Source organism: Neoarius graeffei, chromosome 2 (genome assembly GCF_027579695.1).
Source record: "Neoarius graeffei isolate fNeoGra1 chromosome 2, fNeoGra1.pri, whole genome shotgun sequence".
Lineage (NCBI taxonomy): Eukaryota > Metazoa > Chordata > Actinopteri > Siluriformes > Ariidae > Neoarius > Neoarius graeffei.
In genome coordinates, this window is record NC_083570.1 from 87,492,861 (window position 1) to 87,512,732 (window position 19,872).

At 38.8% G+C, this 19,872-nt stretch overlaps 1 protein-coding gene across 1 annotated transcript in view; it reads left to right on the forward strand.

Moving 5' to 3' along the window:
• LOC132881999 (dedicator of cytokinesis protein 2) overlaps positions 1-19,872 on the forward strand; it is a 282,249-nt gene that overhangs the window by 4,483 nt on the left and 257,894 nt on the right. Inside the window, exons 2-10 of the mRNA XM_060915143.1 lie at positions 4,969-5,052; positions 9,300-9,340; positions 9,458-9,513; positions 9,761-9,857; positions 10,856-11,004; positions 16,835-16,970; positions 17,205-17,362; positions 17,719-17,800; positions 17,972-18,104. Coding sequence (XP_060771126.1) covers positions 4,969-5,052; positions 9,300-9,340; positions 9,458-9,513; positions 9,761-9,857; positions 10,856-11,004; positions 16,835-16,970; positions 17,205-17,362; positions 17,719-17,800; positions 17,972-18,104 — 936 coding nt within the window. The remainder of the gene's footprint in view (positions 1-4,968; positions 5,053-9,299; positions 9,341-9,457; positions 9,514-9,760; positions 9,858-10,855; positions 11,005-16,834; positions 16,971-17,204; positions 17,363-17,718; positions 17,801-17,971; positions 18,105-19,872) is intronic.

The following is a 19,872-nucleotide window of genomic DNA, read 5'->3' on the forward strand; positions in this document are numbered from 1 at the left end:
TACAGCGCTTTTAACAATAAACATTGTCGCAAAGCAGCTTTACAGAATTTGAACGACTTAAAACATGAGCTAATTTTATCCCTAATCTATCCCCAATGAGCAAGCCTGTGGCGACGGTGGCAAGGAAAAACTCCCTCAGACGACATGAGGAAGAAACCTCGAGAGGAACCAGACTCAAAAGGGAACCCATCCTCATTTGGGCAACAACAGACAGCCTGACTATAATATTAACAGTTTTAACAGGTATAACCCTCAACTGTCCTCATGGGGCCGTCCTTCACAGGAGTGGGGTGATAAAACTCCGACCAGACACAGGGCACCAGGATGGATCAAGCAGGTCCGAGGGGCAGAAGAGGCCAGCATCTCAATCCCAGGATCAACATGTAACTCAGAGGGACAGATTGGGGGGGGGAAGAGAGAGAGAGAAAGAAAACATGTTGTTAGGTATGCCCTAAAAATGACAAGTATTAAATCTGTGTGGTAGGCTCGCAGAGACAAGAGTCTTTACATCAGGCATAACACACAATGGCATGTTAATATGGTAAAAAAAATATATCATGACCTGCTCTGGCTGGATGCTAGATTGGGTGATGGGAGCACACTCCTCAGCAATGATGAGATGCAGATGGGACCCTTAGGCCTGGCCAAGACAATTCAGTTACATTTCACCGGGTCTGGGACATGCGACAGAATGTCTGACGGCCGATTCCCTGCAGGCTACGATAGCCAGTCGAGGTCCCCACCGTCTCCACCAAAAGATTTCCTGTTGACTCCATGTAACTCAGAGGGACAGATTTGGGGTGGGGGGGGGAGAGAAAGAAAACACAGGTGGTTAGGTATGCCCAATGTCACCTGAATAAGTAGGAACAGTATACATATTGCACCGAGTACAAGCAGGGACTCCGGCAACTAACTATGACAGCATAACTAAAAGGAGAGAGCCAGAAGGTAACACAGGCATGAGGGAGCCCTGGGACATAAAGCAGCCAGCCACTGCACCGTCAACAAACTCGAGTGAGCAAGCGAGTGGGGACTGACAGCATCCATACATCCCAGTTTACCAAAACACTCTATGTCTGAGGACCCTCCAGATCTACTCCTTTACCTCATAAACACCATTAACAAAAGGCTTGACTAAACAGATATGTTTTCAGCCTAGACTTAAATGCTGAGACTGTGTCTGATTCCCGAACATTACTTGGAAGGCTGTTCCATAACAGTGGGGCTTTGTAAGAAAAGGCTCTGCCCCCTGATGTAGCCTTCACTATACGAGGTACCAGCAGATAGCCTGCACCTTTTGATCTAAGTAGGCGTGGCGGGTCATAGAGGAGCAGAAGTTCACTCAGGTACTGTGGTGCGAGACCATTTAGTGCTTTAAAGGTCAATAGTAGTATTTTATAATCAATACGAAATTTGATTGGGAGCCAATGCAGTGTGGATAAGACAGGCGTGATGTGGTCATATTTTCTAGTTCTAGTAAGGACTCTTGCTGCGGCATTTTGAACTAACTGGAGCTTGTTTATGCACTTATTGGAACATCCAGACAGTAAGGCATTACAATAATCCAACCTGGAGGTAACGAAAGCATGGACTAGTTTTTCTGCATCATGCAATGACATTAAATTTCTTATCTTTGCAATATTTCTGAGATGAAAGAAAGCTATCTGGGTGATGTTATCAATGTGAGTTTCGAATGAAAGACTGGGGTCAATAATCACTCCGAGGTCTTTTACTGCTGCACGTGAAGAAACAGAAAGGCCATCCAGAGTTACTGTGTAATCAGAAAACTTACTTCTAGCTGTATGTGGTCCTAGCACAAGTACTTCAGTCTTGTCAGAGTTAAGCAGAAGGAAATTTATAAGCATCCAGTGTCTAATGTCCTTAACACATTCCTCAATTTTATTAAGCTGGTGTCTCTCATCAGGTTTTGCAGAGACATACAACTGTGTGTCATCAGCATAACAGTGGAAACTAATACAATGTTTACGAATAATATCGCCCAGAGGTAACATATATAGAGAAAAAAAGCAGTGGACCCAAGACAGAACCTTGTGGAACACCAAACTTTACCTCGGTATGTCTAGAAATATCACCATTTATATCAACATACTGATAACGATCAGTTAGATAAGACCTGAGCCAGGAGAGGGCCATTCCCTTAACTCCCACAACATTTTCTAGTCTATCCAGAAGAATGGAATGATCAATGGTATCAAATGCTGCACTAAGGTCAAGCAACACAAGTAGCGAGACACAGCCCTGATCAGACGCCAACAGTAGGTCGTTTACTACTTTAACTAGTGCTGTCTCTGTGCTATGATGAGGTCTAAATCCTGACTGATACATTTCATGGATGTTATTCCTATGTAAATATGAGCATAACTGCTGTGCCACAGCTTTTTCAAGGATCTTGGAGATAAAGGGGAGGTTTGATATTGGCCGATAATTGGACAGCTGACAGGGATCAAGGTCAGGTTTTTTAATCAGGGGTTTGATAACTGCTAGTTTAAAGGATTTGGGTACATAGCCAATCATAAGAGAAGAATTGATTATTTTTAGAAGCGGTTCAATTACTCCAGGCATTATCTGTTTGAATAGATGTGTCGGTAAGGGATCTAGTACGCAAGTTGAGGCTTTTGATGTAGAGATTAATGAAAGTAATTCAGTTTCTTTTAGGGGAGTAAAACATTCTAACTGATGATCTGATACAGTTATATTGTTAACTACAAGGTCACTTTCATTGTCTAACCTTAAATTAGTAGTTTGAATTTTTTGTCGGATATTCTCAATTTTGTCATTAAAAAAATTCATGAAGTCGTTGCTACTACATACTGCAGGTGTGCATGTGTTGATAGTGGACTTATTCCTGGTTAATTTTGCTACAGTATTAAATAGGAATCTAGGATTATTTTTGTTATCTTCTATTAGGGAGGAGAGATATGTTGATCTCGCAGCACTAAGAGCTTTTCTATACTTCAGGAAGCTCTCCTTCCACGCCAATTTGAACACTACCAATTTTGTTTGACGCCATTTATGTTCCAATTTTCGAGTGGTCTGTTTTAATGTGCGAGTGTCATCATTATACCAGGGTGCTAATTTTTTGTCTCTGACCATTTTCCTTTTTAGAGGAGCTACATTATCTAAAGTATGGCGGAATGTTGACTCTAAGCATTCAGTTGCCTGATCGAGTTCTGCAGGGGCTGACAGTGACCCAATCAAAGTTGACAGCTCTGGGAGATCATTTATAAAGCTCTGTGCAGTAGTTGACGTGAAAGTACGTTTAATACAGTAGCGTGGTGAGGTGCATATATTATTACTCAGACATATTATTATTATTATTAAACAGGAAACTTCCTGTTTCCTGAGTTGTTCGCGCCGAGTCCTTTTTCCCGCGAGTGCCGGCGTTAATTACTAATCCTTTTTTAACTTTTTTTCTATAAATAAATTTCCAGTATCGTCTTCATTTTTATTATACTGTCGCTTTCATTTTTTTACTTTTCACTTTCGCTTTCCCTTTTCCGGTTTTTTTTTTTTCCGGTTATTAATTATTTATTTATTAATTAATTATTAAGTTTCCTGGGATAGGCTCCAGCTTGCCTGCGACCCTGTAGAACAGGATAAAGCGGCTAGAGATAACGAGATGAGATTTTACAGTATAAAACTTAGCATGACTCCAACAAATATTAAGCTATTTTTGAGATATTTATATGTAATATTCTTTTGAATAGGAATAGGATTGAAAAATGTAAAATGGACAGTCTGTGTGGAAGTTTGCAAGTCTCTGTGGGTTTCCTTCAGGTTCTTGGGTTTCCTCCCACCTCCCAAAACACAACAACAGATGAATTAAGATAAATTTAGATTCACCCGTAGGCATGAATGAACATGTGAATCGGACCTGCCTGATCCATCCTGGTGCCCTGTGTCTGGTTGGAGTCTCATCGCATCGCTCCTGTGGAGGACGGCCCCATGTGGACAGTTGAAAGTCACACCTGGAGGACGCTCTGGACACTTACAGTAATGCTTTTATGGCTGAGGACTACAGTTGACTTGCTAACTTTAGGACTGCAGTTGTCATGAACAGTTTTGCACTCAAGTTTCCATCAATGAAGAGTTTATAACATCAGTGAAACTGACTTCATGTTAAAACTGTTGATGTTATAGTCATGTTGTCTGTTGTTGCCCAAATGAGGATGGGTTCCCTTTTGAGTCTGGTTCCTCTCAAGGTTTCTTCCTCATGTCGTGTGAGGGAGTTTTTCCTTGCCACCATCGCCACAGGCTTGCTCATTGGGGATAGATTAGGGATAAAATTAGCTCATGTTTTAAGTCGTTCAAATTCTGTAAAGCTGCTTTGCGACAATGTTTATTGTTAAAAGCGTGATACAAATAAACTTGACTTGACTTGAATGTGTGTGCATCATGGCCTGTGATAGACGAGGTTCCCATCTGGGGAGTGTATTCCCAGTTTATGCTCAGTATTCCCATGATACACTTTGGATACACCTCAACCCTGACCAGGATAAACTAATTACTGAGTGCGACTGAGAAACTGATTTTTAGTCCTGAATGAAAATCAATATGATTTTTTGTTGTTTGTTTTTGTTGTTTGGCACAGTAGTAAGTAGGGGTTTTAAGGTTTTTAACAGAAATGGACATGTATGACATAATCACACAGTGATATCTGATATGACATAATTGTGCCAACTGTTTGCAGAGCTCAGCCTTCTTCAAAGTTGCTAACTTTTCAGATAATGCAATTAGATGCTAGTGGTCATAAGTGGACAAAAATGCTGAAATAAACACATTTGTGTTACTTTTTATTCCTGCAGTATAAGAGATGTTACGTGCAGTTTATGTGGGTGTACGTTTACAGTATATTTGTGGCTTACTGTATATTGGCAGTTTTCTCTCAACTCTGAAAGACTAATTTGCTTTCTTTTATTTAATTCCCTTTCTCTCTCTTTATTTTAGTGAAGTGGAATTTTGCGGCGAAAACAGAGAAGCAGTTGTCTCTTACTGTGGGTGAAACAGTGCAAATAGAGGAGGCATGCGAAGGTAGGACTGTGGGATTGTGGGATACTGGGGGACTATGCCCGTGCTAAAATTGCCCTTTATTTTGATATGAGAGCAGTTTTTCAGTTTCATGCACATATTTTGTAAGGGTTCAGTTATGATTCTGTTGGCTAAAGCTGTAAAATTGCAATCCACTATAAGTAGGTCTGAGAGAAAACTGGGATGTAATCTGGGGGTGCACTGCTCCAGGCTTTTCTGTTTTAAACACTGATCGAGACCTGCATGTTTAGCAGCATAAACCCATCCACTAACACCTAAAAAGAGGCTAAACATCTGACATTTTAAGGTTTTCATGCTAAATGAGCCATTACTATGAACCGGAGCAGCAAAGTGGCAGCCATAGTATGGTGTCTTCTAAAATAGAAAATGAGGTAGATGGCCCCTTTTTTCAAAAATGTACATAAAGAACTAAATTCACAATAATTGTCCCAATATCTCTTTTAAAGTTATAATAAAAAAGAATAAAATATGGAGCCATACTTTATAATACTTTTTCATTTAGTAGATTGTTATGCTACAGAAGTGTATTGTTGCCATGTCAGATAAAGAAAAATGGATCAGTATCCATGGACTATAACAGTATGTTTTCATGCCATAACAAAATATCTTCATGTTATTATGACACACAAACGTATCACATTATAACAAGAAACTTTTCTTGTTATAACAATATATTATTCTATCCACGTTCACTGGATATGAGGAATCACACGCTCTGATTGGCTACTCTACTACTAGGCTATCAGCTCATATACCGTGAGTAGAAAAAAAACAAATTGGCGGAGTGTGTTGCTGAACCAACCGAGGGCAAAATAAAAATTCTACTAAAAAACAAACAAACAATAAAATATGGAATAAAAGTATTTCATGTGAAGAACATATTTTTTATTTTCAAGAATTATTATTCAAGCACTTTTCACAAATTGTTCCTGTCATTTTGCTGGCTTGTTTACATTCTTCATCTTTAAGCATTAAAATTTGCTGAATTTTTTTAGACTGGTTCAAAAGCTCAAAAAAGTTTGAAAATTACATAACTGAAATGTCCAAGGAAGAATTAAATAAATGTCTAAAGCTATTCCATACCTTGGCACGACAGACGGCACCTTCTACAAAAAAAACAAAACACTAAAGTCAATTCGTGTAGCCAGCAATAGAGTTTTAAGAAGTCCGCCTAAGTGGAAATTATTTTGTCAGATGGTATGGTTAAAGATTTGATTTATTGAATTTGCAAAAAAAAAAAAAAAAATTATCTGTTTCTCAAAATCCAGTGAATGTGGATAGAATAAAACAGTTATTCCACTCAATTTCATCATACATGGCTTATAGCCAACTCAACGCTACGCACCTCATCAGCTATCAGCTCATGTATAACTCGATTTTGTAGACTAACTGTTCACTATTTATTGTGTTATAACATGATAATGTGAAACATTATCATGTTATAACAAGATAATTTGTTTTGTTAGGCTATAACAAAACAACTTCCCTTGGGAAACACAACTTGGTCATCTGTAATTGTCTTTCTTTCCCACCACCATCAGACTCCTGAACAGCTGACAGGAGTCTATAACCATAGACTACCTCCCTGTAAACTGTCCTTGACTGTTTACATCTGTTCACATTTGTTTGCACATTACTGCCCTTTTTCGCTGCTACATTCTATCATTGCCTTATTTTACTGCCTATTTTGCACTACATTACCTTTATTTTGTACTATACTGGTGGGTTTTTTTTTGCTTTTATTTTGCATTATATTGCCTTTACTACAAACTAAGAATTTAATTGTGCAAGAGGCACAATGTGCATATGACAATAAACACTTTGAAACTTGAAACTTGAAACTTTGAAACTTGAAACTATAACATGAAAGTCATGTTTGAATGACAAAAACAAATAACCTCAGGAATATGGCTCATTTACATGATTTGGTTTTGTTCTGCTTCATGCTCGGGTGGACATGGTGAGATTCTGCTCTTATTGAGCACGGTGAAAGCCATTGTAATAAGTATGTGTAAGATAAATAGTATATTATTGTAACAAGAAAAGTTTATTTTTATAATGTGATAAGTTTGTATGTTATTATAACGTGAAAGACATCTTGTTAATCACCATAAACTTTTCATGTTATAACATGATACTGACCCATTTTTCTTTTTCTGGCATGGCAGCAATATGCTCCTGTATTGTGTAGAGACCAACCAAGGACAAATGGATAAAGTTAAACAAACTCTCGTTACTAAAGTTGTTATTATTATTAATTACTAATGAATGAATGAATGAATGAGTTAAATACTTAGTGATAATCTAATGTCTGTGGTAGTGCAATATAAACTCACCATTCACTAATCAAACAATATTATTATAATTTGTGGTTCTCAAAGTGGGGTCTTGGGACCTCTAAAGTTCTGTGAAGGACCTCCAGAGGTTCTGTTTTTGTTACAGTAGTGGAACTCACAACACCCTTATCAATATAATTATATTATTATTATGCTCCGATGGCTATTAGCCAGTTTGTTTGGTTACTTGAATTGAATGGGTTTAGTCCAAATCTTAGTAACTCAATAACAAATCAAATCAAAGTCCTTCCCATGCCATGTGGTGCATAGGGCGGCGCCGATCTCTGTTTCCATAGCCCTCGGCCTCTCGCCTATTACATAGCTAGGGTTACAGTGGGGGGCTAGTCCTCTGGTAACCGCGAGAGTTTGACTCCCCATTCACATCTGTATTGCAGCGTGCCTTACCAGACGGCAGTAGGTACCATTTTTATGATGGTCTTTGGTATGACCCAACCGTGAGTAGAACTCGCAATTTCCTGATCAAGAGGCGGACACGCTAACCACTAGGCCACTAGCCAGTAACACAATAACAAGTAGTCCTTTATTAACTCATCTGACCATAAGTCATCTGATGAGTTATCGCCATGGCGTGGTGTCCATCCTTCTGTCGTTCACAATTCAGTTAAATTGTATCTCCTCCGTCAGTTCTCCATGGATTTCCATTCTGATTGTTTTATTTGAAAGAACTTGTCACTCCGCACAAAACTTGGTTGTTGTTTTGTCAAATTTTTTGCTAATGAGTTAGTAATTAGGCCAAATGAACAAATTTTCCAGGCCTCTCACTAGAATCATATCTCCTCTCTCATTTCTCATCCGATTCCAGTTCTGATCAATGTTTTGGGTAGATCTTCCCATGAGGAATAAAAATTGGTTGTTTGTTGATTTTCCTGCTGTAAACGATTTCTTTACAAAGTGGTTTATTTTCAGTTAAATCGTATCTCCTCCCTCAATTCTCAATGCAGTTCAGTTCTGATTCTTTCATTTGAAAGAACTAGTCCTTTTGTACAACACTCGGTCATTGGATTGTCAAATTTTTGCCAACAAACTGAACTCCAACTTCACAAATTTTGGGACTTCTCATTAGAATTTCCTCTCTCAGTTCTCACCTGATTTCAGTTCTGATAGATGTTTTGGGTAGATCTTCCCTCGGGGAACAAAACTTGGTTGTTTGTTTTTTTGATTTTCTTGTTGTAAGCAATTTGTTTATAACTTTGTTTATCTTCAGTTAAATCATGTCTCCTCCCTAAGTTCTCAATGTAGTTCAGTTCTGATTGTTTTACTTGAAAGAACTAGACCTTTTGCACAAAACTTGGTCATTTTGGTCTTTTTTTTTTTGCTAAAATTAGAAATTGTGTCAACTTAACAAATTTTCTTCTGACTAGAATTGCATCTCCTCTCTCATTTATCATGGGAATTCAGTTCTGATCAATGTTTTGGGTAGCTCTTCCTTTGGGAAACAAAATTTGTTGATTTTTCTGTTGTAATCAATTTGTCGTGGAGGTTGGTCCTCTCTCACATTGTCACGTTTCAGTTCTGTTTGATGTTTTGGTCATCATGGTTGTTTTGATGGCAGGCCACATGAGCTACTATGTCCTTGACGTTCTGGTCTAATATCACATTGGACCTTATGTAATTTGTTGATGAAAACTTCAGGTATAAAACTGTAGCCAGAATATTTTTGTACGCTTTTCATCAATGAGTCTAATATTTTAATAATTGGATTATGTTGAATGAATGGGTATGGGGGTCCTGTGGAATTTATTTTATAATTGAGTGAGTAGGCCCTTGGCTGCAAAAGGTTAGAGAATTCCTGTTATAAATCTTCATCAAATGCTTTTTCTTAGAGAAAAAAAAATCAATAGAAATACAATAAAAAAGCTGATGTTATTTCAGGCTGGTTTATGGGATACCTGACCCGGAATAAAGATAAAAAAGTAAGTGGATGTTATGTTCCTGTAGACTTTTAATCATTCTTATCCTGTTTCTATTTCTCTATTGTTCCCAACACATCTAAATCAAACTGCATGTGATGTGATTTTCTTGTACTACAGGGCGCCTTTCCTGCAAATTTCATCGAGCTGAAGGAAGTTATCATTGAAAAAAGGGGGTGAGTGACTCCTTATTTTTATTCATTAGTCAGCACTGAACTATAAATTGTCTCTGAGATCAGAATCAGAATATTTTATTCGCCAAGTACAAGTGTATAAGGAATTTGACTTGGTAATGGCGTCAACAACAGAGAACACAATTTATACAGCATACAAAACACAATGTGTAACACTTATACAGCATATACAATCATTTACATAATAGAAAATTATTCATAGTACACACTTCTTCCTGTTGATCTATAGAAATGAAGAGGTCGTGACCTCTGCAGAGATGCCCCTGGTGAAGGAAGTTACCACTACACTGAGGGAATGGGGCAGCATCTGGAAGCAGCTGTTTGTGGTACTGTGTGATTTCATTTTTTTTGGCTGAATGTATGTGTATACATGCATTTTATAGGCATCTATATTATGTCTGATTTTGCATTAATTAAAGCTCTTTACTATTATTCATTCAGAGCAATCACACGCTCTGATTAATTAAAGCTCTTTACTATTATTCTATCCACATTCACCGGATATGAGCAATTGCATCCTCTGATTGGCTGCTCTACTACTAGGCTATCAGCTCTAGAAAAAAACAAAATGGCTGAGTGTTTTGCTGAACCAACCGAGGATGAAATAAAAACTCTACTTGAAAACAAAACCCCAAAAATACAAAAAAAAAGCAACAAATATGAATTGGAAGTATTTGATGGTAAGAACATATCTTTTTTTATTTTTCAAGAATTATTATTATTATTGCACCTTTCACAAATTGCTACTGTCATTTTGCTGGTTTGTTTACATTCTTTATCTTTAAGCATTAAAATTTGTTGAATTTTTTAGACTGGTTCAAAAGCTCAAATAAGTTTGAAAATTACAGAACTGAAATATCCAAGGAAAAATTAAAGAAATGTCTAAAGCTATTCTACACCTCGGCACAACAGCAAGACGGCACTTTCTACAAAAAAACAACACGAAAGTCAATTTGTGCAGCCATTGATAGGTTTTTAAGAAGTCCACCTCAGTGGAAATGATTTTGTCAGATGTTTCGTATAATTTTTTTTATCAGATTGGCAAAAAATAAAAATAAAGATGTTCTGTTTCTCAAAATCTAGTGAATGTGGATAGAATAAAACAGTTATTCCACTCAATCTTCTTGGACATGGCTTATCACCAAATTGCTGCGATGCACCTCGTTGGCTATCAGCACATGTACGATTCAATTTCGTGGAATAACTGTTAAATATCAGTTCTAATGTCAGTCTTCTCTGTAGTACCTCATTGTTTATCACTAATCCCTTGTAGCTCATACATCTACCTCCTGACTGAGTAGTGGTTATTTGTAACAATCTGCAGGTCAGTAAGAAGGATAGTTTTCGCCAGGTGCAGGCACTGATGTGGGATCTGATGGAATGGCGTTCTCAACTGCTGTCTGGCACGCTGCCTGGGGATGAGTTTAAGGAACTCAAACAGAAAGTCACATCTAAAATTGACTACGGAAACAAGTACTGTATTCCTTTTCATGTGTTCTTGTGTCTGTTTTAAGCTCATTCGCTAAATTTTGCTCATTTTGCTAAATCTATATTGCATTTTATTGATAATTCTGGAGTTTATAATGAATATGTTTACAATGACCATGTTATAGCTCTAATCGTGAATTTTCTTGATATGAAATCTATTCTGTGCGAAGCAATACTGGCAATGTGAACGAGTCAAAGGCAAGTACTCTGAACCTTGTTTCAAATGTCTATTTTTATTCTATCCACTTTCACTGAACATGAACAATCACACGCTCTGATTGGCTACTCTACTACTAGGATATCAGCTCATATACCATGAGTAGAGAAAAACAAAATGGCGGAGTGTGTTGCTGAATCAACTGAGGACGAAATAAAAACTCTACTCGGAAACAAAACCCACGAAAATACAAAAAAAGCAACAAAATATAGAATATTTGTTACCATCTTATTTGATGGTAAGAGCATATCTTTTTTATTTTTCAAGAATTATTATTATTATTATAGCTTTTTTCACAAATTACTATGGTCATTTCGCCGGTTTGTTTACATTCTAAGCGGAAATTATTTTGTCTGACATTTTGTATAAAGTTTTTATTTATTGAATTTGCAAAAAATAAAAATAAAAATGCTCTGTTTTTCAAAATCCAGTGAATGTGGATAGAATAAAACAGTTATTCCACTCAATCTTGTTGTATAACCCCGATTCAAAAAAGTTGGGACAAAGTACAAATTGTAAATAAAAACGGAATGCAATGATGTGGAAGTTTCAAAATTCCATATTTTATTCAGAATAGAACATAGATGACATATCAAATGTTTAAACTGAGAAAATGTATCATTTAAAGAGAAAAATTAGGTGATTTTAAATTTCATGACAACAACACATCTCAAAAAAGTTGGGACAAGGCCATGTTTACCACTGTGAGACATCCCTGTGGCAGCGGGGGCATGGTCAAGTGTTGGTCTGTGACCGGAAGGCAGAGTCAGGGAAGGTAAGTGGCAGAATCACTGCACCTGATGTTAATTAATGTGTTTGTGTGTCTTCCCCAGTGACCACGCCCTATTTAAGGAGAGAGGGCGAGAGCAGAGGGAGCTCTCTCCCCAACCAGACGACTTGTGTGCGTGCGTGCGTGGCTGGGAGAGACAAAGTTGCACTGAAAGTGAAAATAAAAGTGTTTTGTGAACTCACTTCTGGCCTGCCGTCCTTCTGTGCTCCACCCACCCATCCGAACTGTCACAGTACAGAAGGACGGCAGGCCAGAACTGAGTTCACAAAACTCTTTTATTTTCACTTTCAGTGCAACTTTGTCTCTCCCAGCCATGCACGCACGCACGCAAGTCGTCTGGTTGGGGAGAGAGCTCCCTCTGCTCTCGCTTGCTCTCCTTAAATAGGGCACGGTCACTGGGGAAGACACGCAAACGCATTAATTAACATCAGGTGCAGTGATTCTGCCACTTACCTTCCCTGACTCCGCCCTCCGGTCACAGACCGACGCTTGACCATGCCCCCACTGCCACAAATCCCTTTTCTCTTTACAACAGTCTGTAAACGTCTGGGGACTGAGGAGACAAGTTGCTCAAGTTTAGGAACAGGAATGTTAACCCATTCTTGTCTAATGTAGGATTCTAGTTGCTCAACTGTCTTAGATCTTTTTTGTCGTATCTTCCGTTTTATGACGCGCCAAATGTTTTCTATGGGTGAAAGATCTGGACTGCAGGCTGGCCAGTTCAGTACCCGGACCCTTCTTCTATGCAGCCAAGATGCTGTAATTGATGCAGTATGTGGTTTGGAATTGTCATGTTGGAAAATGCAAGGTCTTCCCTGAAAGAGATGTCATCTGGATGGGAGCATATGTTGCTCTAGAACCTGGATATACCTTTCAGCATTGATGGTGTCTTTCCAGATGTGTAAGCTGCCCATGCCACATGCACTAATGCAATCCCATGCCATCAGAGATGCAGGCTTCTGAACTGAGTGCTGATAACAACTTGGGTCGTCCTTCTCCTCTTTAGTCGGAATGACACGGCGTCCCTGCTCGGTGCTATGCACCTTGTCAGCTATCAGCTCATGTACGACTCAATTTTGTGGAATAACTCTTAAATATCAATAATTTCTTCCACCACAAGAAACCCCATGTCATAACATTGTTATTGCAGAAAGGTTTAAAATAGATTTTGATGAGCCGATAAATTAGAGGCTATACAGATTAGAATAATAATGTAGAAAGCCTAGTCTTAGCTGGCTTGCTAGCAAAGTTGGGAAGTAGTCTAAGCATGATGTTGACAGAATGTAACCAAATTTTGCTAGTGAGCTTGGCTATGTAATACTTAACCAAAAGTTAGCTATGTTGCTAGTCCTTGGTTTTAATTCCATGTATAGCTCTTAACAATAACTAGCTGGTTAGTGAGCAGGGCTATCTAGTCATATATCTATTACTAGAAACGTAATATTGATTAAGCTAACTACTTAGCTAACCCTAACCCTAGGTAGCTAAGCTAATGTGCTAATTCAGGATGTTGCCTGGCCCCTCCTCCTCTCCGCTCCTGCCCAGGCCGCTCAAGACTGCTGTCTGTTCCAGTTCCCATTTAGTGGAATGACCTTCCCATTGAGGTCAGAATTGTTGACTCCCTGCTTACCTCCAAGCGCAGACTGAAGACTCACCTCTTCACTCTTGCGTTTCGGTCTAGAGACCAACCAGGCTGTATACGGTCTAGCCTGGGGTTAGCTTTTGAGCGCTCTATTTTAGTTGTACTCAATATTGTTGATTTGTTTCCTTGGCTGTTTGAGTTTTGGTACGTCAACAGAATATTGCACGAGGTATTGTTGTCACTGTTTAGTTGGCACGAGAACTTTCTTGTCTAGAAATTCAGCACTTCGTGTACCTGACTTTTGCACTCATTGTACGTCGTTCTGGATAAGAGCATCTGCTAAATGCCATGTAATGTAATGCAATGCAATGCAATGTCCCAGTTCAGTTATGCATACTCACTTCTGTACTGTGTATCCAAGGTTGAAAATATAAATTTTGAAAGAATTACGTTAGTCATAATGAACAAAGAGTTAGTAATCAGGCTTTTGCATCAGTGTAAGAACTGACTGCCCTTGCAACAGAAAGCTGTTTGGTTTTGTGCTGCTCTTTTGATTTCTTGCAAGTGATGAGGGTGAGGAGTTGTTGCTGACTGAGCAGATGTATAATTGTGTGTGTGTGTGTGTGTGTGTGTGTGTGTGTGTGTGTGTGTGTGTGTGTGTGTGTGTCTGTGCGCACAAGCGCATGATTAAGAACAAATGTATGTTTGATGCATCAGTGTGTGAAACCACATGTACGGGTATACAGTGGGGCAAAAAAGTATTTAGTCAGTCACCAATTGTGCAAGTTCTCCCACTTAAAAAGATGAGAGGTGTCTGTCATTTTCATCATAGGTATACCTCAACTATGAGAGACAAAATGAGAAAAAAAATCCAGAAAATCACATTTGTCTGATTTTTAAAGAATTTATTTGCAAATTATGGTGGAAAATAAGTATTTGGTCAATAACAAAAGTTCATCTCAATACTTTGTTATATACCCTTTGTTGGCAATGACAGAGGTCAAACATTTTCTGTAAGTCTTCACAAGTTTTTCACACACTGTTGCTGGTATTTTGTCCCATTCCTCCATGCAGATCTCCTCTAGAGCAGTGATGTTTGGGGCTGTCACTGGGCAACACGGACTTTCAACTCCCTCCAAAGATTTTCTATGGGGTTGAGATCTGGAGACTGGCTAGGCCACTCCAGGACCTTGAAATGCTTCTTACGAAGCCACTCCTTGGTTGCCCGGGCGGTGTGTTTGGGATCATTGTCATGCTGAAAGACCCAGCCACGTTTCGTCTTCAATGCCCTTACTGATGGAAGGAGGTTTTCACTCAAAATCTCACGATACATGACCCCATTCATTCTTTCCTTTACACGGATCAGTCATCCTGGTCCCTTTGCAGAAAAACAGCCCCAAAGCATGATGTTTCCACCCCCATGCTTCATAGTAGGTATGGTGTTCTTTGGATGCAACTCAGCATTCTTTCTCCTCCAAACACGACAAGTTGAGTTTTTACCAAAAAGTTCTATTTTGGTTTCATCTGACCATATGACATTCTCCCAATCCTCTTCTGGATCATCCAAATGCTCTCTAGCAAACTTCAGACGGGCCTGGACATGTACTGGCTTAAGCAGGAGGACACGTCTGGCACTGCAGGATTTGAGTCCCTGGTGGCGTAGTGTGTTACTGATGGTAGCCTTTGTTACTTTGGTCCCAGCTCTCTGCAGGTCATTCACTAGGTCCCCCCATGTGGTTCTGGGGTTTTTGCTCACCGTTCTTGTGATCATTTTGACCCCACGGGGTGAGATCTTGCGTGGAGCCCCAGATCGAGGGAGATTATCAGTGGTCTTGTATGTCTTCCATTTTCTAATAATTGCTCCCATAGTTGATTTCTTCACACCAAGCTGCTTACCTATTGCAGATTCAGTCTTCCCAGCCTGGTGTAGGTCTACAATTTTGTTTCTGGTGTCCTTTGACAGCTCTTTGGTCTTGGCCATAGTGGAGTTTGGAGTGTGACTGTTTGAGGTTGTGGACAGGTGTCTTTTATACTGATAACGAGTTCAAACAGGTGCCATTAATACAGGTAACGACTGGAGGACAGAGGAGCCTCTTAAAGAAGAAGTTACAGGTCTGTGAGATCCAGAAATCTTGCTTGTTTGTAGGTGACCAAATACTTATTTTACCAAGGAATTTACCAATTAATTCATTAAAAATCCTACAATGTGATTTCCTGGATTCTTTCCCCCATTCTGTCTCTCATAGCTGAAGTGTACCTATGATGAAAATTACAGGCCTCTCTCATCTTTTTAAGTGGGAGAACTTGCACAATTGGTGGCTGACTAAATACTTTTTTGCCCCACTGTATTAGTGGTGTAACACAATCTGTATCTGTTTAGTGCTCCAAATGTTCATATCTGTATTTAGAGTTAAACCTGAAGTGGGTGTGGCTTAAACCAGAACATGTTTTGTTGTTGTTGTTGTTGTTGTTGTTTTTAATTAAGTATGAACATTACCACTAGCACTGTCACCATGGTGTGTAAATTCTGGCACTGACAGTTCTTCACCCTCAGCTCCATGACTCAAATTCATTATTGGCCTCAACTACAGAGTTACACAGGACTGTTAATTCAACTCACAGAGTTATTATTATTATTATTATTATTATTATTATTATTATTTATTTATTTATTTGTAGATTTTCTAATTAATTTATTTAATTCTACTTCCTACAATATAAACAAACTAGTGGTATAATTTAAACCACCATGATTATGATCAGGCAGTTACTAAGGATGAATGAACCAAAACTGGAAATGCATCACACGGCAGTTCATGTTAATGAAGATGGTTACAAAGCTTGCACCCACAAGCTTCCTATTTGATGCATTAAAGTAAAAACTTCCTACTCACACAATTGTTTGCTGCATCCTATAAAATCCCAGTCTCAATGCACACCTCTTGTCTCAACCACATGCCCTGTAAACCTTTCTGGGAAGCTTTCTATTTGTATCTCTATTCATATACTTAAAACACATTTCTGTTTATTCTGAATAATATATTCATATTTGGTTACATGTATGTGTACGTGAATGTGTGCAGGATCTGTTCAGGATGTAGACTGAACTAATGATACAGAAAAAAAGGTTTTACTAATTATTAGGGTTATTTTGGGCGCATGGGACCATTATGAAGATTGTGCTTTCTCTGATATTCTCTTCATTTTCTCTGCCTCCTCTGTGCAGGATCCTGGAGTTGGATCAGGTAGTGAGGGATGTGAATGGAAATATCTTGGACCCTGACAATGCCAGTGTTATTAGCTTATTCAGAGCTCATGAGGATGCCACAGCTAAGATCACAGAACGTATCAGAGAAGAGCAGGTTAGAGCGACGTCTCCCAGTCTGTCTATATTACTTATTTCTCCCTTGTGTTCCAGTGCATAAGTGTGGCCATAAATGTGGCAGACTTGCCTATGTTAATGAGATTAAACTGCAGTCACTCAAACTGTACAAAGCCCAATCAGGACGTGATTGATGTGGCTGAGCCAGACAATAGTTAGAGAAACGCTAATGTAAATGGATACACCTTACACTTATCCTTTTACACTATTACAGTCTAATGTCCAGATGGATCACTCTGGAGTCTCAGCACGGATCCAGTCCTCTCCCACACACAGCCTCTACGTGTTCGTGCGCAATTTCGTCTGTCGCATTGGAGAAGAATCCGAACTCTTCATGTCTCTGTATGACCCCATCAAACAGATGATCATCAGGTGTGCATCTGATTACAACTTCATTTGCTGGTCTTCACAATACCGTCTCACTTAGCACAACTTCATCACTGGTATTGTTCTCATCAGTGTGCATTCACTAACTGAATATTTTAGATCATCCAAAATGAATAACTTCATTAAGAAATCTACATGCCTCTATGAGTATGCATATTTCAAAAGGCCCGAGTCCTGCACATACTCACATTTTACTTTGTAAACTCATGTTACATGACAGACATTAACTTCCTTTAGGTCTCTGTGGTCTGATTATTGCCCAACAATTGTTCTCTCTCTCTCTCTCTCTCTCTCTCTCTCTCTCTCTCTCTCTCTCTCTCTCTCTATCTATCTATCTCTAGTGAGAACTACCTAATAAGATGGGGGGATAAAGGATTTCCTAAAGATGTTGAAATGCTCAACAACCTGAAGGTGGTCTTTACTGTAAGTCAACACTAGAGGGCAACGTCATACTGTACTAACTAGATCAAATGTGTGAATGTGTCATAGCACCTTATAAACAACCTAGAAACAAACAAAAAACAACAACAGTTACACTCATATTGCCTAACTTCACACTTTCTGGTACAAGTAATGCGCCCCTCCTCTCTCCAGGATTTAGGAAACAAGGACCTGAGCAGAGAGAAGATTTATCTCATATGTCAGATTGTACGTGTTGGTCGGATGGACCTAAAGGAGACTCATAAGAAATGCACGATGGGACTGCGCAGGCCATTTGGGGTTGCAGGTACATGGCTGGAGGCAGGATAGTGTATATGGCTTAGAGGTCAGTGAATGCACAAGGACAACGGATTAGCCAAGAAAACTGAAAAGTCTTGTTGCAGAAGCAGCTACAGTTTTTTGGTCGGTTTCTTTGTCATCATGACTTTGTGTTGAGTTTAATTTAGACAGAAGTGTAACATGTTTCTGTGTTGGGGATGATGTACACTGTGCCATAACCTGATTTAAGACGTTATTGGTGGGTCAAAGAAAACAGGATTTCTGCACAGACACACTATATTTCCTCCTCCTCCTACTACTACTATCATATCACTACTACTACCACATCACTACTATTACTATCACATCACTACTACTACTATCGCATCACTACTACTACTACTACTACTACTACTACTACTATCACATCACTACTACTACTATCACATCACTACTACTACTACTACTATCACATCACTACTACTACTACTACTATCACATCACTACTACTACTACTACTACTACTACTATCACATCACTACTACTACTGTCACATCACTACTAATACTACTACTATCACATCACTACTCCTACTCCTATCACATCACTACTACTACTACTATCACATCACTACTCCTATCACATCACTACTACTCCTATCGCATCACTACTACTACTACTACTACTACTACTACTACTACTATCACTACTATCACATCACTACTCCTACTCCTATCACATCACTACTACTACTACTGTCACATCACTACTAATACTACTACTATCACATCACTACTCCTACTCCTATCACATCACTACTACTACTATCACATCACTACTCCTACTATCACATCACTACTCCTACTATCACATCACTACTCCTATCACATCACTACTACTACTACTACTACTATCACTACTATCACATCACTACTACTCCTATCACATCACTACTACTACTATCGCATCACTACTCCTACTACTATCACATCACTACTACTACTACTACTATCACATCACTACTACTATCGCATCACTACTACTACTATCACATCACTCCTCCTACTCCTATCACATCACTACTACTATCACATCTCTACTACTACTACTACTATCACAACTACTATCGCATCACTACTACTACTATTACTACTACTACTTTCGCATCACTACTACTACTATCATCACATCACTACTCCTATCACATCACTACTACTACTATTGCATCACTACTCCTACTCCTATCACATCACTACTACTACTACTACTACTACTATCACTACTATCACATCACTACTACTCCTATCACATCACTACTACTACTATCACATCACTACTCCTACTACTATCACATCACTACTACTACTACTACTACTACTATCACTACTATCACATCACTACTACTATCGCATCACTACTACTACTATCACATCACTACTCCTACTCCTATCACATCACTACTACTATCGCATCTCTACTACTACTACTATCACAACTACTATCGCATCACTACTACTACTATTACTACTACTACTTTCGCATCACTACTACTACTATCACATCACCACTACTACTACTATCACATCACTACTACTACTACTACTATCGCATCACTACTACTACTATCGCATCACTATTGCTACTACTATCACATCACTACTACGACTACTACTACTACTATCACATCACTACTACTACTATCGCATCACTACTACTGCTACTACTATCACATCACTACTACGACTACTACTACTACTATCACATCACTACTCCTACTCCTATCACATCACTACTAC